The sequence below is a fragment of the Micromesistius poutassou genome (genome assembly GCF_964030765.1).
Source record: "Micromesistius poutassou genome assembly, chromosome: 5".
NCBI classification, from domain to species: domain Eukaryota; kingdom Metazoa; phylum Chordata; class Actinopteri; order Gadiformes; family Gadidae; genus Micromesistius; species Micromesistius poutassou.
The window spans coordinates 703,492-728,491 of NC_140275.1; the positions used below are offsets into that span (position 1 = coordinate 703,492).

Here is a 25,000-nt window from a genome sequence, read left to right on the forward strand (position 1 = left end):
CAGAGCGGTATTTACGAGAGAGTGCACAAAGAGCCGACCCCCTTGTTGTCGCAAGTAATCCCAGCCGCTAACTCACAAAGAACGGAGATAATGTGTTTGTTAGCGGGACCGTCGTGGGAAGGAGGGATGGGATCCATTTTGCATGACGAAAACATTGTTGCTCTCTTCCCTGATTGTCTGATCATCCTGTCAGACGCCACACAATGTGAACTAATGCTGTTTCCCCCCCATCCTCACTGTGGTCTCAGGCCGCTTGTACCACAGGTATCACCTACTCCGCCATCCTCTCTCCTGTCTGTCCTACAGAGCCTCTGTGACGCCTTAGTTCCTTATCCACTAAAGTATCTATTGATCTGCCCCATTTCTCCTCCCAGATTAGCTCTCTGTCGCTCCCGATCACTCTACCTGTCTTATCGGTCATGTCTGTGTCTTTTCACAAACGCACACCAACAGACGAGAGAGAGACACACACACACACGTAGATATGGGAACAGCTCCCTGGAAGATTCATCTCCCTGTTATTGTTCCCTTGTTTCTGTCATGTTTGGAATGGAAGTGTGCCATTGGGTGGATGCTTTCTTCCAAAGTGTGTCACGATACACTGTGAGTGCACACGTTTGGGGTGGCTCCAGTGGGAATTCAACACCCAATATGAATGCCGTGAACTGGCAACTTTGTGATGCTGTCAGGGATTCAACCAAAATACCTAACATGATGAGATGTGCATGAATGTGTGCCTGCACATTGCACATGCTCTATCGCCAAGAACGTCTGCACTAGAGATTTGGCGGTTGGCGGTTGGCGGTTGCAGCCGCGGACTCCGCGGCTAAACCGCGGATTGGAAAAGTTAAAAAAGGGAGAACTAAAAACCAGCCAGTCATTGTAGCCTACCACTCATGGAATAAGGAATTTAAAAGAGATTATGGAGTGATTTGACTCAGAAGTGACATTGGGCAATGGCAGCGCGAGATGTTCAGAACAAGTTAAACTTCTAGCTCAAGAAAGAAGGTAAGAAAAAGTCAGAAAACTTTGATTTGCAAGGCAAACAGAAAAGTTTTGGGGTTGTTAATTATGTATTAATAGGCTTGAGTCTGCGTTTCTTTAATATCGAGGCTTGCTTTATAGCCCCGCGTCAGCAGCACCTTGCATCGCCTATAGACCTAAAAACAACCGGCGGATTGCGGGCGGCTGCGGTTTTGAAAATTGGTCAAAAACGTTGGTGCAGATGGATGGCGGACGGATGATGCATTTTGTGATGTGGTTGCAGATGAAATAATAGCCCATCCGCGCATCTCTAGTCTGCAAACATTTGTTTAAACTCACATTACACCGTCCTGCCTCTGAACTCAACTCTACTCCAACTCATTGGTGTCTTCTTGAAAGAAAATCACTAAAGACAAGAGACAGCGAAAAAATGCCTCCAGAGCAGGAGAGTGGTGGATGAAAATATAACAGAGGAGAGAGGAGTGCTGGAGGAAAATGGAATGAGGGGAAGATAAGGAGAGAAAGGAGGGGAGGAGGGGATGAAAATAGAAGGAGGAGAAGAAGGGTGGATAGAAAGAGGAGTAGGAGAGGAGTGGCGGATAGGAAGAGGAGTAGGAGAGGAGAGTGGATGATTCCCAGCAGACAACACTTTCTATATTTATCCTGCCTGGAGGAGTTGGGAGTATGGTGTGATGGAGGGATTTAGATAAGGAGGGGGATAGAAAGAGAGAGAGTCAGACGGATGGAGAAATAGACAGAGAGAGAGTGAGAGGGAGGCAGGGAAGGCAGGAGAGTCAGAAGGAGGGAGAGAGGAACATGGGGTGGCTGAGCAGGACACACGTAACATGCTTAAATGGTCCTCATTAGAGTCCTGCTGATGACTCACTGCGTGTGTGTGTGTGTGTGTGTGTGTGTGTGTGTGTGTGCGGGTGTGTGCATGTGTGATTGCGTGCGTGTGTGAGAGAGAAAGTGCGTGTATAAGCATGTAAAACCTACATAAATAGAAATGTGTGTTTGTGTGTGTTAATATGGGAAGTTGGGTTGATACATTCAGCACATACTCCATATTTCAGTATGTGTGTGTGTTTAAATCATGAGTGCATGCCTGCATGCACGAACGCCTACAACGGGTACATGTATGCTAGGGTGGATGGGTGTGAAAATGTCCACGGTAGTTTAAAAGTGTACGCTCGTTCAGTGATTGGAATTGGACGGCCTGTGTGAGAACGTCCCCTTGTGTCCAACTAGTGTGTGATTGGAGAACATGCACTATGTGGGTCATCTGCCCTCCCCGCCACCACACCGCCTCCCCGTCTTACACCACATGATGCTCACACCTTAGATAGACGCACCGTAGATGCTGTCCACCACTGTCGGGCCGTGGGGGGGGGCGGGGAGGAGAGGATGTGATGCATCCTGAGGGGCTTGCCTACGCCAGCGAGCATCACAGCTATAACTTGTGCCCCGGTGCCCTCCTAAAGTCCAACCGTTATCCATTATTCGTCATGCTTCTGCTATTTGGGGATTTGTTTGTTTGGTTTTGTTTTCGCTCGGTTGTTTTGGAGGTTATGACAGACGATATTTGTGTTTTGCTGAAGGGAGCCATCTCTGGATCCGGTCGGTGGCGCGTGTTTGACTGCAGCTGAGTTAAGTCGTTATCAGGCACCAGTGAACCACAGAGAATCGATCAGGGCATGGACACAGCGGCGGGGAAATTGGGGTTAAAGGAACACCCCACCCATTTGTAAGAGGGTAGGAGTGTGTGTGCATGTGTTTGTGTGTGTGTCTGTGCGCGTGTGTTTGTGTATATGTGCCTGTGTATGTAAAAGAAAAACCCCAAAATACGAATAATGATAGGTTGAATGAAAACAACGCCTCAATGCCTAGATGCTCGTTGCTAGTGTTTCTTTGGCCTTTTGTTATTTGAAATAAATATAGCCATGACTTGGGCTTTTCTTCTGTCCAAAACATCATCATACCCTCACGTTTACACTTAAATCCAGCCATACATCTCCTCCAGTCTCCATCATGACGCCAACTTTCGGCCAATCCACGCCACCGCGTAACGCTGCTATTACTTCTGTTATGTCGTACTGATGTGTACTTAAGACTGAGGTGTAACCAAGGCCAAAAAGTGACTTATTTGTGTACTAATTTGCTTATCCATCACGAAGGACAGACCTACTTACTCTTAAACCTTTTACTACCAGTCCCCAAGGCTGTTTAAATCCCTTTCACTCTCCAAATATTGCAAATGACAGCATTTTGTTTAGCTATGGGGTGTTGATTCATCCCTGAGAGGCAGTCTGCTTTCAAAATGAAAACCGTCTCGAGCAAACCAAACAAAAAGATGCGTTGCTTTGAATGTGTAGACTCACAGAGACAAAGTCCCGCCTGGAGGGGAAAACAAACAGAAGCAATCTGATCCTCTTCTGCACCCCGTGGGTCAAGTCAGGCCGCCCCAGAGAACACATACATACATGTGAGGGAAAACAGCTCCTTCTTTTAGACCAAACAAGCATGTTTGCTCGCCCCTCCACTCCTATTGTCTTGTTTCCCCCTGCTCCGTCTGTTTTGGCTGTGGCGTTGTCCACCTCTTGCCTAATGGTGTGTTCCAGATGCCTCCTACACCACCCGCACGAGTTGCTCTTGTGACGTAATTTCCTGGCTTGTGGCACTTGTAGCGTTCCTGTTTGTCATTAGCTAGTCATTCAAACCAGCTCGAAAACAAACAACACAACTTTACATTGTATTGCACGCACAGCAAGACCGTCCAGTGCATAAATTGGTGACCGGAATAAAGTAGCAATGTAATCAAGTGTGTAAGAGCATTTAAAATCAACATTAAAATGACCAACGAAAATAAATCTCTTCATGGGCGCAGCCATTTTTGTTTGTCGAGTCGTGCGGTCGGCCTCACTGAGCTCGCTCTACTCTCAGAATCCCGAGTGGGGCCGACCAAAAGGGGGCGTTCCTCCGTGAAATGCCGCAAGAAAGTTGGGAGATTTTCCCACTTGCAACTCGTGCGGTCGGTGCACGAGGCATCTGGAACACTCCGTAACTCAACAGAGCCGTCTGGGTCTGCTCTCTACTCCACAAGGTCTCGTGTCTCGTGATGTCGTCACTCTCGCTTCCTTCCCTCCCTCCTTCCCCCTCCTAGTCGTTGTCCCCTTCCTTGTTATCCAATTATCTGCTTCCTCTCAGCGCCTCAGCGTAACCTTGTTGTTTCTCCTCTCCCTCTCCACTCCTCGTCCTTTCAGCCCCTCAAACACTAACAATATCCCACTGGCAAAAAAAAAAACGCAATCATTTTAAACAGTGTACCCCTTTATTCCTGGATTACAATGTATAAACACAACGGCCTCTGGTTTCTGGGTATAAGCAAAAGGAGAAGGAGAAAATTGCTTTTTTTTTTGATAATGCTAAAACAATTACATGGGATGCATGTGGATTTCAGCCATGGGTATCAATGCAACAAAATGAGAAACGTAGAACATAGCATGTTGTTCACATGACCCCCAAAAAAGTATTGCTTATTGAAAGGACTGCTGCCACGCCAGTGGAGGCTGGCGTATGGAGGAGGAGCATTGCATCATATCCAGAGATGGCTGGGCACGCTCGCTTGCGTGCCAGGAACCACAGGCCCTGCTCTCGTTCCCCAGTACTACAACTCACTGGTTCATACAGCATTCATTCACTGCCTCGCTCCGTCTGTGGACAGCGACCGGCGGCGAGTGACACTGCCCATTAACACACAGGAGGGAGGACTTGGGGGAGAAAGGAACACATTCCTTGGCTTTGGGACGGGAAGATAAGCGACTCTAGGTACCACAGGAGCCCTCTCTGCAGATGAGATATGACAGGTGCCAGTAGAGCTGCCAGGACGACTAATGGACGCCAGAGAATGACACCAAATAAGCGAAACCAAAGGAAAACACTACGGCTATTCACGACCACCATTACTACATGAACATACAAATCAGAATGTGTGACCGTATGAACATCATGATAAACCTTTCACAGTTGTAATAATAATAATAATAAAAATAATGTGGCACAAGGACATTACAAGTTAATTGGTTTTCTGTCAGTAACGAGTGGAAGCACTGCACCAGGGCACAGCAGGATTAGTCTGAGTACTGCTGGAACCCATCACAGAGCTGGCCCTGGGATAGATTACCCCCAATCTTCTCCACACATATTCCTCAAAACCATGTATGTGCTCACTCAGCGTGCGTTAAGCAAGGATTCAGCGAAGAGTCTTGGAACAATTGATTCTAAACTACTTGCTGCCACCTCTCTCTCTCTCCCTCCCCCTCTCTCTCTGTACATCTAGTGATACTCTCTCTCTCCCTCCCCCTCTCTCTTTCTCTCTCTGTACATCTAGTGATTCTCTCTCTCTCTCTCTCTCTCTCTCTCTCTCTCTCTCTCTCTCTCTCTCTCTCTCTCTCTCTCTCTCTCTCTCTCTCTCTCTCTCTCTCTCTCTCTCTCTCTCTCTCTCTCTCTCTCTCTCTCTCTCTCTCTCTCTCTCTCTCTCGCTCTCTCTCTCGCTCTCTCTCTCTCTCTCCTTTTTTCCTTTCCACTGGACCCTAGCCTCCAGATGGGTCCTGTGGGAAGGCTGTGAAGAATATTTAAAATGAGAAATGCTCTGTCTACCCTGGAGGTGAATGAGTGAACAAATACAAACAGACACCGCACTGGATATTATTCTCAGACAACACACAAGAGAGCATTTACTTGTCATTTTTTTGACTCAAAGGTAATGAATACCCTGGCAGTTTCCCTTCATTTGCATCATGTAACATCTATTTCAGGTCCAGCTGAAGTAAAGTCTTTGCATGAAAGCTGCCCTAGTTTTTCTGTTTATAATTTATTCATTTTGTACAGATAAAAAAGTACAAATTCCCATTGCATACATATTTACACATGTGTACACATTGAAACACATCAGACAAATATAACTCCTTAACTACTTCAATTCTTCCTCAATATGAAGATATAACAGTAGGAGAAATCAAATTCTGGTGAGTCAGATTACAGTCACTATGTGCATTTCCTCTCAGTAGCACCCTCTACTGGCCGGAGTTATAGCAAATCATTTTTCGGACAACAGCTATTTTCGTCTGAGACTGTTACCGGGTTAACTTCAGATTTATACCTGTGAGGCTGCGACCACATGACACCAGAAACCATATAAATGATTGATTCCTAAACAGTGGGAAGACGGATCCAGCCAAGGGTCAACCGGGAGCTTTTCAAGTAGCATAGCAACATGTACATACAGCGAAGGAACCTGTTAGCAGAGGACGTTGGTCAGCTGGGGGGATGCTGGTGTGACGACTGGGCGTCCCTTGGCCTCCCCAGCCTCTTCAGTATGAGCCCAGGCATAGGATGACAAAGGGAAGGCCATTGGTCACATGACTCGAGTGACCTCTGTTTAGCTGATGGCTAGCATGCTTTGCTAACAGTACATACGCGCGTCTATGCTCAGGATTTCCAGGTCTTGTGAGTGGTAGGAAGTGTTCAAAAAAACAAAAACAGATAAAATCATGCAGATTAATATATAAAGAGAACATAAATATGTAGAAAAAAATCTAATCTAAAATAACTAATTTAGGAAGATGACCCCGCCATCATAATCACCTCAAGATGACTCTCCATTAATAACACAATCCTGCTTATCTGTAGCCTATAATTTTTAATAGCAATAATGATGTCTCGTCCTGATTTAGTAGTTAAAAGGTGTGTTTCATTACGAGGGGCCAGAAGCCAATGTTTGAAAGCAGCACACTCTATTTTGATTGCACAGGAAGGCCAGTGAGAACCATCCCTGGGATGTAGCAGGTGGATTTACAACAGTGTTTATTACTAGCTAAGGACATAAACCAGATGTTTATGACTTCTGCCCCTTACTATGGACAGTTGCGGTAGACACCATGAGAAGAGATGAAAGCATGAATCACTCTCTCAGGAGTGCACAAGGTTACGCATAACACCCGCGCTTCGAGAGAGAGGTGAAACAACCCAGTAGAGAGATCCGATAGGTTCCCTGGCTACACTGAAATAACCGTAATGCATCGTGACAGGTGCTGGAAAAAGACCTTTCCACAAGCAAACACTGGCATGAACCCAAAGTTAAAAAACAAATAATGTGCAGACACGAGCGATGACAGACACATGTTGTTGAATATCCATGTGTGTTCACCAGGGGGAATGTGTTTCAGGCCATGGGTTGCGTGGCGGTACGTGACACAGAGAGATGGTGTCGTCAGGTGTCGTCTGAAGACCGATGGGAACCAGGGAACTGTTCTCACACACCCAGCGGCTCTGGTCCTGGTGGTCTTAACGAACAGAGTCAGACAGCCTGTGTTCCTAATTCTGAGAGGATAGCGAGAATGTCCCCCCCCCCCCCCCCCCTCTATCTCTGGTTGGGGCCACAAATAAAGAGTTGAACCCAATTAACCCGTTATCGAACCACTAATAAAGCACCAGGTGTGTGTGTGGGTTTGTGTATGTGTATATGTACCAGTTATGTGTGTGTGTGTGTGTGTGGGGGGGGGGGGGGGGGGTTGTGTGCTAGTGTGTACGTTTATGTGTGTATATACCAGTTGTGCACGTGAATGTTGGTGTGTGTGCGTGTATGTACGTGTATATACCAGTTCTGTGTGTGTGTGTGTGTGTGTGTGCTTGTCCAAGTTGTGTGCGTGCGTGCGTGCGTTCATGTGCGTTCATGTGCGTTCATGTGCGTGCTTGTGCATGCGTATTCATTGTATTATCGCGTCCCTCAAACTGCCGATTGTCATTCAAAAACGAAGACGGCGTCGGCCTAATTGACTCTGCGCCTTGCAACCGCCGTGGGCTCGATTGCTGATTGGTCCTCGTGAACAAAACCCGTCACTCACGTGTGTTGATCTTCTGCAGGGAGATGTGCTTCTCCAGCTGCCGCCGCAGCTTCACCTCAGCGCCGTACTTCCCCGTGGTGCCGTTGTCCGCCAGGATGAAGTGGGAGTGGAGGCTGTTCAGCACCGTCAGCTTGCTCAGGGGGTTGGACATGGTCTGGTACGGCCGCACCACCTGGAGCCGCCACCGGAGGGCAGACCACAGGAGGGAGGACAGGGGGACGGACAGAGGGAGGACAGAGGGACGGACAAAGGGAGGACAGAGGGACGGACAGAGGGAGGACAGAGGGGAGGAAAGAGGGGAGGACAGAGGGAACCACAGAGGGAACCACAGAGGGACGGACAGAGGGAGGACAGAGGGGAGGACAGAGGGGAGGAGAGAGGGGAGGAAAGAGGGAAGGACAGAGGGAGGACAGAGGGAACCACAGAGGGAAGGACAGAGGGACGGACAGAGGGGAGGACAGAGGGACGGACAGAGGGAAGGACAGAGGGAAGGACAGAGGGGAGGACAGAGGGAAGGACAGAGGGAAGGACAGAGGGAAGGACAGAGGGAACCACAGAGGGACGGACAGAGGGAAGGACAGAGGGAAGGACAGAGGGACGGACAGAGGGACGGACAGAGGGAGGACAGAGGGAGGACAGAGGGAGGACAGAGGGACGGACAGAGGGAAGGACAGAGGGGAGGACAGAGGGGAGGACAGAGGGAAGGACAGAGGGGAGGACAGAGGGAACCACAGAGGGAGGACAGAGGGAAGGACAGAGGGGAGGACAGAGGGGAGGACAGAGGGAAGGACAGAGGGGAGGACAGAGGGGAGGAAAGAGGGGAGGACAGAGGGAAAGACAGAGAGAAGGACAGAGAGAAGGACAGAGGGGAGGACAGAGGTACATTGCGGTAAATGCAGGCCTCTGAAGACGTTCTCCATGGACGGAGCCATGCCTTGTATAATATCCAACTCACCAATTTTTAATGAAGATAGCAACGAGATATTAGTTATTATGTTTTGCACCCCGTAATCTCAGGGGTGGGAACCAAGCGATGCATTTCAGAACAGCTGCAGCTGATTCTTGGTGTTTTTTAAACAAATGTATGCCGAACTGTTCAGCCAAGTGGAGGTGATTAAGGAGGGATTCATTATGCCTTGGACGGTAGATGGCACAACTCACGACCACACTTACCCACTTAAGACCCACACTTTAGCAAAGGACATGACTCAACTTCTAGTGAACTAAAAAAGCGTTTTATTTTCTGTTCTCATTCTTCTTCCGGACTTGAATGAGCCCGCGTGTGTGTGCCATTAATGGTGCTGGGTTTGCTACAGCATCTGTTTCATTTACTTCTACGCAGTGTCGTAATCGCATGATAGATTCTGCTTCCTCAGCATGACAGCTAATAGGCTGTCAACAGAGATGTAGCAGTGAGTGAGCTGGGTCTTGCAAGATGTATTTATTTATGACTCCCAGGACACCATGTCACAAGGCATTGCGCACACACACACACACACACACACACACACAAAAAAAAACATACACATATGCACACACGCACATACACACACACTGGATCATGTAAGGCACACACACACACACACACACACACACACACACACACACACACACACACTAGGCTTTCTGGAAGCAGCATCCAATTAACTGTGGATACTATTTACTCAGTCAGTTCTCCCATAGACACAAAAACAGACCACAATACACACACCCACACACCCACACACACACACACACACCCACCCACCCACACACACACATCCACACACCCACACACACACACACACACGCACACACCAACCTACATCTTTCCCCACTAGATCCTCCTGGTTCTCGACTATCCCCCATGGAGCGATGCCGATGGTGCAGATCTTGCCCCTGGACTTGGAGGCGTGGTCCTTCAGCGCGTCCCCCACATGACGTATCACTCCTTTGGGGGGAGGGGGGGAGAGAGGGGGAGAGAGGGGGCGAGAGGGAAGGCCGTTACAGGGTGCGTTGTCGGGTAGAATAACAAGCAGACATTTAATTGAAAACGTTTGTGTGCTCTCAGAGGTATGTGTGTTAGCGCACACGCACACATGCACGTTTGAATGCACACAAGCACTCAGGCTATCACACACACACACACACACACACACACACACACATAATGGGTGGTTCCTGGGAATGTGTATGTGGTCTCTAGAGGGGTGACAATTATACCTAGAAGCCATCTTATCCCTCGCCTTCTCTCTCACCTCCTGACACTTATTCCATTTTCACCTGACAACAAGGCATTCCCCATCTCTCTCTCTCCCTCTCTCCCTCCCTCTCGCCCTCCTCCTGACACCATGGCATTCATACCTCCCTCTCTCTCCCCTCTCTCCCTCCTCCTGACACCATGGCATTCATACCCCCCCCCCTCTCTCTCTCTCTCTCTCCTCCTGACACCATGACATTCCTACCTCTCTCTATCACCCCCATCTATTATTCAGCTCTCTGGCTCTACCGACCCCCCTTTTGTACCCATTCTGTCACCCAAGCATTACACCGTATCTCCCCGGACGACAGGTAGTGTGGTTTTAAAGTGAACCATTCATTCATTCATGACATTTAAAGATTTATGTTTTTATGTGTTTAAAGCTATGTTCCTTTTATGATGTAAGAGACACATGCATACAATAGTAGTAGAGGCAGTGCCAACATTTGAATGTTTCAATTAAATGCTTGAGAGGCACTGGTGTGTTCAGAGACTCGCGGCTCTAAAACGCAGCTCCCCATCCAGTAGCCTTTGCAATAGACGAGGACAGATGACAATGATGGGAATTTTTGTTCAGAAATAACATGAAAAATCACAGACGACAAAACAAACAAATCTATAAATACATTATATAAATGGACATACTATTTTCTTTCATAATTTTACGGATCGAAAGGTGTACATGTGTGTTGTCTGGTGTAAGGGACGCACACAAAATATTTAAAAATAATACAATTTTCAGTTCCAATTCAAAGCAGGCAGAAGAACAGAGCCCTGCTCCATTCCTGCTCCGCATCCATGCTCCGTTTCAGGTGCCACTGCTTCCCTTTAAAACCCTGCGTGCTTTAGCTCCTACTTGAAGGACCGTATCACTCCCTAGTGTCTCTCTCTGCCGCTCCGGTCTTCAAAGCTTGACTTCTTTCAATTGCAAAAGTTGAAAAAGAAATCAACATGAAACGGACCGTTCTTTATCGAGCGTCCTTACTGCGGAATAGATTTCCACCTGTAATCAGGGAAGACGACCTTGCAGCGAAATTAGAATTCGAACTTAAAACCTAGCTTTTTGCCCTCTCATTTAGCTCCTCTGAGGGTCCCGCAGCTCTCATTACAGCTCAATCAACCAGTTAGCCAGCGCTAGTCTGCCCCTGCTCCCCGTAGGCACTGGATCAGAGTCTTCCTACATGTTCCACCCTGCCCCATCTGACCGTGATGCTGTCTCTGCTTTAGTGTGTTGCTGTGATCAGGACCGGGCGACCGGCCCTGGCTGAAGGCTACCAGCCTGCCCCCCAGCCAGCCCCCCATCCAGTGGCGGCTGGTGATAAAAATTGTTGGTGGGGCGCAGTAATAGAAAAAGATTAATTTGGTAGATTTGATTTCCTGTATTCTGGTGCATTTTGGAGATGGCCACCACCTATTACCTACTATTCATTCAGATTCATAGCCTACATCCTGACTTGCAGGGCCTGGGCAAGCTTACAAGCTTACCCATTGTTGTTATTATGATATTGAGGCAAATCATGATCACTGTCCTATAGCGTCCATTATTGTGTCTCAATGGCTAATGCAGTTAGAAATATGGGACAGTTGCTTATTATTTATATGCTACAGGCCGAAAGACTAAACTAATATGTAACTTACTTGCTCCTTTTAAGTATAACATTGCTTGGGGAGTCCAATTCCTCCACTGAAATGGGTGGAAAGTGCTTTTACAACTCTCTGCTAGTTAGCGATCCATCTCTTCTCTGCTGTAGTTGTGTTGCGCGAGTGTTGCTGAGGGAGGTAGCTTATTTGATTGATTCCCTGAATTGTCCAATCGTGTGGTGATAAAAAAAACAGAAAAGCCATATCATTGGCCTGGGGCACACACAGAAAAGCCATCTCTGCTTGATAGACAGAAAAAAGTTTGCGAGCTTACGTTGACTTCAACTTGGCCAGCGCCCCTGATCTGAAGGAGGGCTTTATTTCGAATGACCAATAACTAGCCTAGCCCAAATCATTGACGTTCAGACGTGTTTAAATGGTTGCTGGCAGTTGCAAGTACGGTCTATCACACAATTAAACGAGGATAAACGCTATGTATTTTTGTTGATTTATTTTGTATGTATAATAGTTTATTCAAAGTTGGCAGATATATTCGAGTGAATATTTCACGGAGGGGCGGCGCCCTAGCGTCCTCTATTGACCAGCCGCCACTGCCCCCATCACTATTGACAATCCAAATGTTCTGTTATATTGCTTTTAAGTTTGCTTGCAATCCTACTTTGTACATCAATTATGGCCTCCATTCCACTCCTAACCATCCCTGGTAGGAGGGATCCTCCACTTTGGTCGTGCTACCAATATGAACCCACCATTGGTGCTCCATGTGCGTTGGGCTTTCCCCTTGTACACTGTGAGTCAGTAGTGTTAGTAGTAGTAGTAATACTTAGTACACATGTGAGGTACTGGAGCTGCCCCTGCCTACCTCCAAGCCTTGGTCAAACCACACAGCCCAGCTCGATCCCTCCGCTCAACTACTCAGCTGGACGTCTGGTACCGCCATCACTAAGAGCAACCAAAGGTTGATCAGCTAAATCACAACTCTTCTCTATCTTGGGACCACAGTGGTGGAACGAGCTCCCTGCTGATGTCAGGACCGCAGAGTCGCTCACCAGCTTCCGCAAACGACTCAAAACCCACCTGTTCAGAGTTCACCTAGACTTTACATAGCCATTCAGTCCCTTATTTGTCTTTTGCACTATTGTTTGTTGTATGTCCTGGCACTTGATGAACGCACTTAATACAGGTTGTATTCATTCATTGTACTTAATTGTGTAGCATGTACTTAATTGTGTTGTGCATGCATGTTGTGTAGCATGTACTTAGTTGTGTAGCCTCTGCAGTAGCTGGCTATCACTGCTGTGTACGGGGAATGGGGTCAGCCTGGAGATTGTCAGCACTTGCACTTGGTTCTGTGAACATCTTTACTGTACCGATGGCGATGTATTGTTTCACTTCTTATGACAAATGTACTTATTGTAAGTCGCTTTGGATAAAAGCGTCTGCCAAATGCCCTAAATGTAAATGTAAATGTAAATGTAAATGTAAATGCGGTTCCCCTCTGGCTGCCCACCTGTGTTGACCCCTCCGGTGAAGATCCAGGCCCCGGTGGTCATGGCTGCCTTGATGAGGCCCTTGCCGAAGACCTGCTTGAGCTTGGGCTGCAGCTCGAAGTTCTGGAGGCCCCCGTGGACGGAGATGAGCAGCTTGGGGAGCTCCAGCTGCCACTCCTTGGTCATGAGGTGGAGCAGCAGGTCCGGTTTGGTGTCGTAAGACACCCGCACGTACTGGAGGAGGAAGGGGGGCGCAAGGGGAAGGAGATGGGGTCATGGAGGCACACAGACAGCATTAGAGCAGTCCGCCGAGCATGGACATTGGGATGGTACTGCACTCAAGCCTTAAGGGTACCCTACTCATACTCACACACACACACACACACACACACACACACACACACACACACACACACACACACACACACACACACACAAGCATGTGCACACAAACACAAACACTCTTTCAACGCGTTAACTTTTAGCGTTTGCGTAGTGTTTTACACACAAGTGCGCACACACACACACACACACACACACACACACACACACACACACACACACACACACACACACACACACACACACACACACACACACACACACACACACACACACACACACACACACACCATTCTTGCCATGCACATTCATTGTAAATTCTAGCGTTTGCAGCTTTATAACAAACAAACAAACTCAAATTGTAGGCTCTATAAAGGTACCACGGCTTCCTCTCGTTAACTAGATTACACCACTAATAGGGTGTTTGTGTTATACTGGCTGCACATTGAGACAATGAGCATGATTAATGTTTCATACAAACGAACTGGAGATAAACTGTGTCTGCACTCATTAATCATTCAAAGACAAATTAACTGTGATGGATTTCTATTAAATTAACCACCTATTTGACTGCAATTTTACCATGCAATATTTATGCCTGGGTATGCCTTATGATTCTTTAAATTTGAGAAAGGTGAGAGAGAACACACTCCCTAATGATAGAGGGAGATAAACGTAATTGTTTTGATCGTTTGGGGGGATGTGATGGTGATGGGGCTGTGTAAGGCCATCTGGCCAGAACAGCACACCAACAGTTCCCTTCCTGCAACAACCTGCTCCTTATTCTCCTAAACTGAAATCTTTCAAAATGCAATCAGTACAGATTGAACATCGGTGAGGCCCCAGTCGGAGGTAGGGAAAATAGTCTGAGCGGACAGGCTTTGCTGACCAGAGTTGGAACGGGGAAATAGGGCACAAAATCAAGCAAATGATTCTGTGAACCCAGCATTAGTACTCAGTCACTGAATAACACGCATGGACACTGACCTCCAGGTGTGTGGGAACATAATGTATTTAATAGACTTAGAGGTGAATGCGAACCATAAGATCTTCTACAGTGAGGTGCCTGTAACTGTCTATCATTAATTTCCCATTTGGAACTAATAGTCCTAATGTATCCTGTAGCTTCTCCGAGTCACTGAGAGGATGTTTCCATGGGGAGGGCGGAGGGTACAAGTACATCGGGGGGACTTGACATCACATGGACCATCGGTACACCTAGTCCTTCATCGGTCAAAAGGATGACAAGCCACCTCTAGTTCCATCTAAGACAAGATCTACCCGGTTACAACGGTTTCCATATGTGATCTGCATAACACCTTTCTCTTTCGTACCCCCCTCTCTTTGTTCTAGGAGCTTCCACCCATCCGAGCCTCTGCATGTGTTCCTGCTTTAACTTTGGTGTCATTTAGCCCAGGGCGGGATGACGCAGTGCTGGAGGAACAGGGTTCCCCGCAGGGTACAATGCCGAGGCACCAGGCCCTGGGGGGGTATTCTGCCACCAGGCAGTTTCTCTCCACTCTCTCCCTGCTGTGGACTTCAGTAAAAAGGCAGACACACTGACGCTTCCCCGTGGATTACCATGTATGTAAAGAAGGGACAGTGCACAATGCGAGCCGTCCGGTCCGGGTTTATAATCCGGTGGAATATTCACCATGGCTTTGTTGGAGTGTCCCCCGCCCTGGAACTCGATGGTGCCGAAGGCGTCCGTTGGGCTGAGCTGTGTGTGCTTGCTGATGGACCATTTCTCTGATAGGCTGTCATTTTTGGCAAGGCGCTCCGCCTTGTCGTTCTGACTGGACGAGATGCCCGGCGGCAGGCCCACATGCTGGCCTATCAGACGGCCGCAATAGCACCTAAAAGAGGGCGGGACAGAGAGAGAGAGAGACGGGGCAGAGTGTGCAAGAGAGAGATACAAATAAATAGGGTCAACGTTTTAAACAGGCTGATTTATCACACCAAGATATTCAAATTTCTGTAGAGCCCCGGGAGGAAGTGGGACGTGGGGAGAGGGAGAAATGTGTAAAGAAAGAGGGGGAGAGAGAAAGACAGAAATAGAGAGAGAGAGAGAGAGAGAGAGAGAGAGAGAGAGAGAGAGAGAGAGAGAGAGAAAGAAAGAGAGAGAGAGAGAGAGACAGAAATAGAGAGAGAGAGAGAGAAAGAGAGAGAGAGACAGACAGACAGAGAGAAAGAGAGAGAGAGAGAGAGAGAGAGAGGGAGAGCGAGAGAGACAGAGAGAGAGAGAGAGAGAGAGGGAGAGGGAGAGGGAGAGCGAGAGCGAGAGAGAGAGAGACAGATGCCCCAAACTGTACATACACTTTTCCTTTTGGAATTGAACTAACATGTTTACAGTTTTTATTGTCAACGTTGGCATTGGGCGTTCCTCTCCACGTAGAGACGAGCAGTCAGACTGACCCTGGAGCAGCGGGCAGCTCTCAGTGTGCGTCTGCTCTGAACTGTCTGCCTGCAGCCCTACTCCGATACGTTCCACCCTCCTCGGTGCCGACAGAGGCTCTGAGTGACACGGTGCCACGGGGCTTCTCGTGTTCTGCCGGAGAACACAGAGGTACCTTCTGTCTGGTGAGACAGAGTTGGGAGTTATAGGAACCCCCTGACAACCGTTGTCGAGGACTCTTTGATTCCGTCCAGTTGAAGTTTTCCGGCTTTCAGACGAAAGGTAAAACAAAATGCACACGGTGCCGTCTCACCGCCACGTCTCCCGCAGGAGAACCCGCCGGCGTCTGGTGAATGTGTGTGAGTGTGTGTGTGTGTGTTAGTTCAACTCTGTATTTGAATTCATTTGTAGGTGTGATGATCCCCCCTGAGCGCCCTATCCCCATGTGCACGTGTGTGCACCACAGACTTTATTGGGCATGCTAGTGTGTCGTTGCAAACACGCATCTGCTTCTTTGTGTATTTGTATTGTGGCGTTGTGTTGAGTGAGTGTGGGTGTATTTGTGTGTTTGTGTGTGTGTGTAAAGGACACATACGCTACAGTGCTCAACGTGCTTTCACCAAACCTTTGCTCCATTGACTCAGACGCTGGGATGGTTTGTAATCGAGAGACTGCTTTCGGTGTAACCTTTTAAACGATGAGCGTTACAGATATCATTTTATATAATGTTCCCTGTCCTTAAATGCTACTATGTCCGTCAAAGCGCTGTTTGTGATATTTAACCGGTGTGGCAGCAGGTGGTTGTTTGCATGTTCCCCTCATTAGGGCCAATGACCACCTGTGATGCAAATGAAGGTCAGCATGATGTTACTGTGAGGCATGTTTTAAAAGGTCACCAGAGCGCATATCACTGCTGTTCTTACTCTCTCGCCTGCTCCCCTACATGAAACAGGACACACCATTAGCTGACTCACGTGGTATGCCTTCTAAAGTCTCCCATGATATAATTGAATTAATATAAAGCAGTTCACATGAATAGCCACGTCTCCCTAATATCCCCTGTTGGAAACAACCAGACAATTATTTCTTCAATGCTAAACAGTTCATTTGAATAAAGGGCTGCTTTTATCTTTGAATTCATGTATTTACATATATTTACCTTTTATTTACATATGTTCTGGTAAATTGGCCATAGAGCCGATAATTGGGATTTTTCTCTAGAATATTTTCCAATAACAGTAACACTTACAGTACCAGTACTGTAAATTACAGTACCAGCATAAGTACCAGTAGTTACAGTACCAGTTCCGATAACTATTACAGTACCAGCACAATTACCAGTAACATTACCAGCAAAAGTCACAGTTACAATACCAGTACAATTAGCAGTCACATTACCAGTAAAGGTACCAGTACAATTACCAGTTTGATTACCAGTAACAGTACCAATACAGTTACCAGTATAATTACCAGTGACATAATCAGTACCAGTAACCAATAACAGTAACAGAACCAGTATTCTGCTCAGTACATTAACAGGGAGTGTGTACTCACCTATGGTGGTCTTTGGCGCTCACTATGATATGAACACATTCTCGTTTGCTGAACACTCTCTCTATCCATGATTTCTGTGCCTGTGGAAACGAGTGAGAGAGAGAGAGAGAGAGAGCGAGAGAGAGAGAGAGAAAGAGCGAGAGAGAGAGAGCGAGAGAGAGAAGAAGAAGAAGGAGAAGAAGAAGGAGAAACCAAAGTCAGTATTGTCCGCAGCCGTCCTGGGCTGACCCCTGAATACCAGAGTGAAGGAACGCACACACCGGGGAATACTGACGACCTGCTCCTCCAGAGCACCCCCCTGTAGAGACCACCCCCCTGCAGAGAGCACCCCCATGCAGAGACCACCCCCCTGCAGAGAGCACCCCCATGCAGAGGTTCACCTCTACCTCATAGCAACGGCTGCCTGGCTACACACGCTCAGAGTCCCGGCGTCAAAAGGACCTGGACGTAACTGGTCTAGGACATCCAGCCTGGCGGACTCATCTGACTGGATCCAAACGCGGGTTTCCAGCCCAAGCGGGACGGAAAACAACGGAGATCTTTGTGACGGAGGGATTTGTCTGCTGCAGAATTTACAGCAGAAAACGGGGGGTATAACCGGCATAAAATAACTGTTAAGATGTACACAGACGTGAGTACAGACAAGCACAGAGATCCCCCCACACACACACACACACATTTACGTATAAACTCAGTTGCACACATATGTTTCATTGATGAGTGTGTAAGTGTGTTTGTGAGTGTGCTTTATGTTACTTTATGTACGTATGTATCTATGAATTTATTTGACAGTCCACCACCATGTGACCAGGAGGTGTTAGATGAAGACACCTTAGGCTCTGAGACAGTGACATGACAAGTGTGTGGGTCTACATACTGCTCCTTCACATCCACTTGATTGACAGGTTTCAACCAATTACCCAACAGACAGAGGCTTGGACACATGGTGAAGTCATGGATCTGTCTGGTGACCATCAAGGTTTGGGTTACACACAGACATGCAGCATTAAGAGGAATTCCTGGTGAGCTTTGTTGATTTCTTTCTTGTTAAAATTGCAGTAGACGAGAAGGAGGTGTCCTAGTCCTCTTTTTGGAGGTAGCACCCTCAGAGACTACACGAATTAGAATAAGAGTTAAAAAGTGGTACCCAAAGACAGATAACAAAATAATAGATTTGGATAAAGCATAAGCTACAGCTGGCAGAATACTTGAAAATAAGTTGAAAACAAACATGTTCTTATAGCCCACTCAATGTGTTTTCCGTTTGATCACTTCACTTCATTCAGAGTGTGGAAATAAAACATCAAATCCTGCCCGCCCTTGAATTTCTGATCAATCACACACAATGTAGACATCGCTGTCATCCTCAGAGATTTTGGCATGTTAATAAATATTTTAGGTGCAAGAGGCACAGTGAAAGTTCAGTGTTTGTTCTATCAATCTAAACTTCTAAACTTCTCTTCCCCAGGAATTAACTGTAATTGACTTGCTTAAGCATTCTTGTCGTGTGAATATATATCAGGCTTGAAGGAAGACATTTCAAATTTGCTTTCTCACACTTCAATATCCCATGCCTTCTCACACAGTTACTATTTGTAACTTATTATTCACTCATTCCGTTACATAAAACACAAATCCAAAACATTATTCTTATGTTACAAAAACAGAAAAGAACAATAGCATCGAGCCATTCATTTATTTACATCATGTATTCAAGTCATGTATTCAAAATATACCGGTCACCTAAAATTGATCGTTGACGTTGACGTCATTATCGTGATGTGCTTCCCAGTTCAAAGGTTACATTGACATTACCAATCCCAGTAGAGAGATTAGCTGTGTGTTAGTCATTGTTTTTAACACAGGGGGGGCCATGTAATAACCGAATAACGACACACCACAGAACCAGAGACCCCCGGAGACCACGCCACCAAACACCACCGTCCTTCGGTCCGGGTTCCCGGCGCTAACTGAGATCGGAACGCGGCAGCGACTAAAGAAAAGAGGAAAAGTCGTTTGTTTTTCTTCTTGTTTTTCCGCCGTGGCGGGGAGAGTACCCGGGGCGTCCCTTTCCAGCAGGCGGGCCGACGGCTGCTTGTACAGAGCTGTCTGCCTCCGCCGCGCTACCAAAACAGCCCCGCACGCCTCACTGGAGGCTGTCAGCTCGCGGCACGCCAAACCCCACCGCTGGACAAATACTCCAGCACACACACACACACTCTCTCTCACACACACACACACACACACACAAACAAACCGGGCCAGGCCCCGCACACAGGCCCACTTACCCCGACACCCGACTTGCTGCGATTAACCATAACTCCAGGGGGGGGGGAGGGGGGGGGGGGGTGAAGCCTCGGGGAAGTGGGGGGGGAGGGGGGGGATGGGACGAGGGGTGGCGTGTGGGGACGGGGGGGGGTGGGGGAGTCTATCACAGGTCGCACTCAGTCTCAACTCAGTCTGAGTCAGTGGGGTCCACACCGACTCACATCCACCCCCCCCCCCCACCCCCGTACCCTCTTGCTGACCTCCCGGACACGGTGATCGTCCGCCGGCTAACTGCAGCACAAAGTAGATCCCCATCGCCCGCGGTGTTCTACCGGAACCCAACCAGCCCACCACGGCTGGGCTCCATGGCAGCAGATTAAACTCTGTTAAATGTGTGTGCTACAGTGGTAAAGTTTAATCACTAGTTGTTTCCCCCCCCCCCCAATTTAATTTCCTCCTGTTCTTTTAATCCTTGCATCGTATTCGTTGTTTTTACATTTCTGCTCTCAGACCAGATATCTTGAATATGTGTGTGGGGGGGGGGGGGTCTTTGGTGCATATCTGTGTGTATCCCCTAATATCCTCTCCCTCTCTGCCTCGTGTCTCCACCTCTCTCTGCCAGTGCCTATTGTCCCCCGTGAGGCCCGCCACGGCCTGATGAGATGCACGGCCGCCTGCAGACCCGTCGTAATTAAGATTTATCGCCGTGCCAACCACAGCAGCTGGGTGACAAAGCATATGTATGGAGACAAGGAGGCTGTCCAGTGTGTGTGTGTGTGTGTGGTCATATTCTGTAAATGTAGGAGTGTTAGGTGTGTGTCTGTGTGTGTGTACGTGTGATTTTGTGAGTTTGTGTGTGTTAGGAGTCTGTGTGTACTTGGTGTCTGTGTGTGTGTGTGTGTGTGTGTGTGTGTGTGTGTGTGTGTGTGTGTGTGTGTGTGTGTGTGTGTGTGTGTGTGTGTGTGTGTGTCTGTGTGTGTGTGTGTGTGAGTGAGTGTGTGTATTTGGAGTCTGTGTGTAGATGTGTTCGGTGTGTGTGTGAGAGGGTGTGTGCGTGCGTGTGTGCGTGCGTGCGTGTGTATTTGGAGTCTGCGTGTGAAGATGTGTTAGCCGTGTGCGTGTACGTGTGTGTGTGTGAGTCTGTATATCTGTGTGTTTTGTTTGTGTTAGTAAGAGGCTGGGCTGACATATAAAGTGTCCTTAAAGGCTGTTGGCAGTCAACAACCCCTCTTTATTGGAACCTGTGTTCTGCACTCAACACCCGGGGCCTCCCTCACCAGGGCCTGGGAGGGGAACTCTTTGTACATTTAATGGATGTATTTAGAAGTGATTCTGCTGACGCTAAAGCAATCTGTTCTGCTTTTGGTTTTGGTAAAGTAATAAGTTATGATTGTCCTTAGTAGAAAACAATCAATATATCTTGTCCGTCATCGACGGTGCAACTCGCCTACATCTTTTTTGCAGATTGTGTGATAGGTTGGTAATGTCTTTTTAAATTATCGTGAAAACTTATTTTGGTATTTGCCTTCGATTTCCTTTGAACACTGTGAGCTTTGTCACGTTAAATATTAAGGTTTTGTAGCGAACGTTTCTAAAAGACGAGCTGGTATACAATAATTAACAGCACACCCTAAACATCACTCCGTAATTGACTTGAATTTGTATTGTTTACCAAGCTTAATGTGATATACATTTAATTAAAGATAAACACAATAAGGTTTGATTGAAAAGTAACAAACACTGTTTTTCCTCTCTTACTAATTTGCATTCAAAAGTAATTTAACGATAATTGAACTAACAAACTAAGGATGTCCTTCAATACACTTCACATTATGTCGAGGGAAAATAAACTTCCAATGCATCATCCTGACCTAAAAACAAAGCCGTTTGATAAACAAAAGAGTGAGGAGAGAGAATAATACACAAGCATGGTGATTCAACGACTCACCTTGGATTGTGGCACAGCCTCATACGTGCAGATTTCCTTTCTTATGGGAGGCAAAGGGTGACAGTAAAAGCCAGATTCTCCTCAGCACAGGACCTCACAGCACTACACACTTCACCATAGCCAACCATAGCAGGCTGCTGCTTAGACTAGCAGCACTCAGACCCAACTCTACTCTGGCTCTATCAGCTCTGCTGGAATGTGTGTGTGTGTGTGTGTGTGTGTGTGTGTGTGTGTGTGTGTGTGTGTGTGTGTGTGTGTGTGTGTGTGTGTGTGTGTGTGTGTGTGTGTGTGTGTGTGTGGAGGATAGTGTTGATGGTGCATGTGTGTGTCTCTCTACGTTTTGGCGTTGATGTGAGTGCACGTGTGTGTGTGTGTGTGTGTGTGTGTGTGTGTGTGTGTGTGTGTGTGTGTGTGTGTGTGTGGAGGATAGTGTTGATGGTGCATGTGTGTGTCTCTCTACGTTTTGGCGTTGATGTGAGTGCACGTGTGTGTGTGTGTGTGTGTGTGTGTGTGTGTGTGTGTGTGTGTGTGTGTGTGTGTGTGTGTGTGTGTGTGTATGTGTGTGTGTGTGCGGTCCAGACTTCAACAACTCTGTGCTGAATTCTACATATTTTATCCAGGCAGGCATGCAGAACCAAGGGATTCAGCTGTTCTCACACGTCAAACTAATCAAGTCTAAGCTGGATGTCTAAACAACAACTACTCCTGGGAATCAGTTGGGACAGCATTAGATAAAGCATTCCCCCACTGCACACACACTTCCAATAACATTTAGATTAGGCCGCTAATAAATCTTGTCCTTTGTTTCTGATTGTGGTGTGTGCTTGTGTGTGTCTGTGTGTGTGTGCATTTGTGTGTGTGTATACATGTGAGTGTATAAGTGTGTGTCTGTGTCTTTGTATACGTCTCAGTACATATGTGTGTGTCTATGGGCCCTATCTTGCGCCCGGCGCAATTGACTTTCTACACCGACGCATTTTCCCCCCAGCAACCAGGCGCCACTACACTTGCGCCTGGAGAGGCGTGTCGGCAAAAAGCAGGGGCGTGTTCCGGCGCAAATGATACTTGTTGCTCTTTTAGTGATCTAAAAAATGCGCCACTGACTGAAAAATACCTATAGCGGATAGCGCAGTTGTTGTTGCTATTTTGACGTGCCATGGCAGGTCGGAACTACAACATAGCCTACGCTTACACACAAGTAGGCTATACACAGCACGAACATGCAAACTATTAACCTGATTTAAATATTATGATGTCAAGATTAGTCATACGTGTGAAACTGCATAGAAATAGCATGTGGATTGTGGAAACACTTTTTCCAATAGGGCTGCATGAATGAACATGAATGAAGTATAGTAGGCTATGGCATGCGTTAAAATAATAATAATAACAATAATACATTCGAGCAAAGTATATTCCAGGCTTCCAAAACAAAATCTTGTTTTAGGGTAAATGGTTGGTTAAATGATTTGGGAAAGAACAGCTGATACAGCGGTAAGTTGTACTTTTAAATGAATGCATCTGAAACACCGTACATCAAACACTGTACACATGTTCTTGACACAGACATCGTGTACAAGCCCATTACTTTTAGGATTGATGAGTATTTGATCGTGAGAAAACAGTTCTACCGCGAGTGAGTGTTTAAAAGAATGAATGAATGCGGGTGATGCTTGGCGCGCGTGTGTGTGCGCACCCATCTGTTTAAACACATGCAAACTAAACCCGTCACGCATAATACAGTCCATGGCGATGTATATTAACGGGGGGACACATGCATATTATGAACACAAGTCAATAACGATAATGTATATAATACTGGTAACAAACAATGTTTGTTAATGTATTGGCGCATATCATTAAATAGACCCACAGTTGCGGCCATCGAGGACCGCGTCTGCATATCATACATTAAGTGTATGTTAAGTTGTCTTTGCCGCAATTGACATGACGAGGTGTTTCTGAAGTTGGAGAAGAAAACGCTATTCCATGTGTGAATTATGCCTATTATTTGGCCATAAACTGAGCCATTTGAAATTCATGTGGTCATGCATCTGTCTCAGCGGAGACTGCAAACGCGCTGTCAAAATATCAACTTGCCAAGTCAAATGCGCTGGGTCTTAAAGGGGATGGCAGGTGGAACTCTCACTGGTTTATTGCACGTTATGCCCAAAACATACCTACAGGTTTCAGCACAACCCTTTTTAGATTTGCGCCGGCCGCAAAGCTCATTTATCTCACCGTCATAATAGCAACAGCGCCGTAGAACTGCCCACAAAGTACTTTGACTTTGCACCGTGACGTCTGCGTTTTAGACCGTCTAACTAGGGCCCTATGTGTCTATGTGTCTGTGTGTATATGTGTGTGTGTGTGGGAAAATGAGAGCATATGTGTGTGTGTTCCACTCAATAAAAGAACACCAGCTTTATCCCTGTGGGAGACTGCAGTGAAACCAGCAGAGTAAAAAGACCCGATGGACACAAAGTGGCCACGGGGCAGGGACGGTACAGCACGCCGCCGTGGCGTTAACTACAGTGGCATTGAGCACGGAGCAGAAATCAAACGTCCAGCGGTAATAGTAAAGACTGATCATAAACAAGACGAAGCGCAGGAGGGTGAGGGCCCACGCGACGAGTGTGGGACGGAGCGGGCTCTCCGGAGCGGGCTCTCCGGAGCGGGCTCTCCGGAGCGGGCTCTCCGGAGCGGGCTCTCCGGAGCGGGCTCTCCGGAGCGGGCTCTCTGGAGCGGGCTCTCCGGAGCGGGCTCTCCGGAGCGGGCTCTCCGGAGCGGGCTCTCCGCTGCGGGCGCTGCAGCTAGGTCAAGAGAGGGGTGGGGGTGTCCTTTGGTTTGTGGAGCAGGTGTTCACCGTGCTCTGGAGGCACTTCTTGTTTGGGATCGTGAGAGGAGAGTACGATCCAAAAGGAGCAGCAGAACGCGGTGAACCGTGGCTGGCATCGCTGTGGACCCGCATGCTGTCTGGACCCGTGGGGGGGGGGGGGGGCCAGAGAGGCAGGAGAGCCCATTAAACAGACTGGCGTGCCATCGCTCCAGCCTGCTACCCCCCACACACACAAACACTTGGATAGATAACATTGTGACGGGAACAGAATGGTTTCCAATAATAGCTTTGTGTGTGTGTGTGTGTGTGTGTACATGTGTGTGTGTCTGTGTATGTGTATGTGTGTGTTATGCATGTGTTGATGTGTTGATGTGTTGTGACTACAGCCCCACCCCGTCCCCCTGTGTCGATGCTCTATAATAGTTTCAGGGGTCTCC

At 47.5% G+C, this 25,000-nt stretch overlaps 1 protein-coding gene across 1 annotated transcript in view; it reads right to left on the reverse strand.

The window, feature by feature from the left end:
* Nucleotides 1–7,252: 7,252 nt before the first annotated feature.
* LOC311343910 (transient receptor potential cation channel subfamily M member 3-like) overlaps nucleotides 7,253–25,000 on the reverse strand; it is a gene marked incomplete at both ends in the record, with an annotated part of 55,139 nt that continues 37,391 nt past the window's right edge. Inside the window, 6 exons of the mRNA XM_084468876.1 lie at nucleotides 7,253–7,263; nucleotides 7,887–8,058; nucleotides 9,692–9,816; nucleotides 13,238–13,451; nucleotides 15,214–15,415; nucleotides 17,509–17,588. Coding sequence (XP_084325002.1) covers nucleotides 7,253–7,263; nucleotides 7,887–8,058; nucleotides 9,692–9,816; nucleotides 13,238–13,451; nucleotides 15,214–15,415; nucleotides 17,509–17,588 — 804 coding nt within the window. The remainder of the gene's footprint in view (nucleotides 7,264–7,886; nucleotides 8,059–9,691; nucleotides 9,817–13,237; nucleotides 13,452–15,213; nucleotides 15,416–17,508; nucleotides 17,589–25,000) is intronic.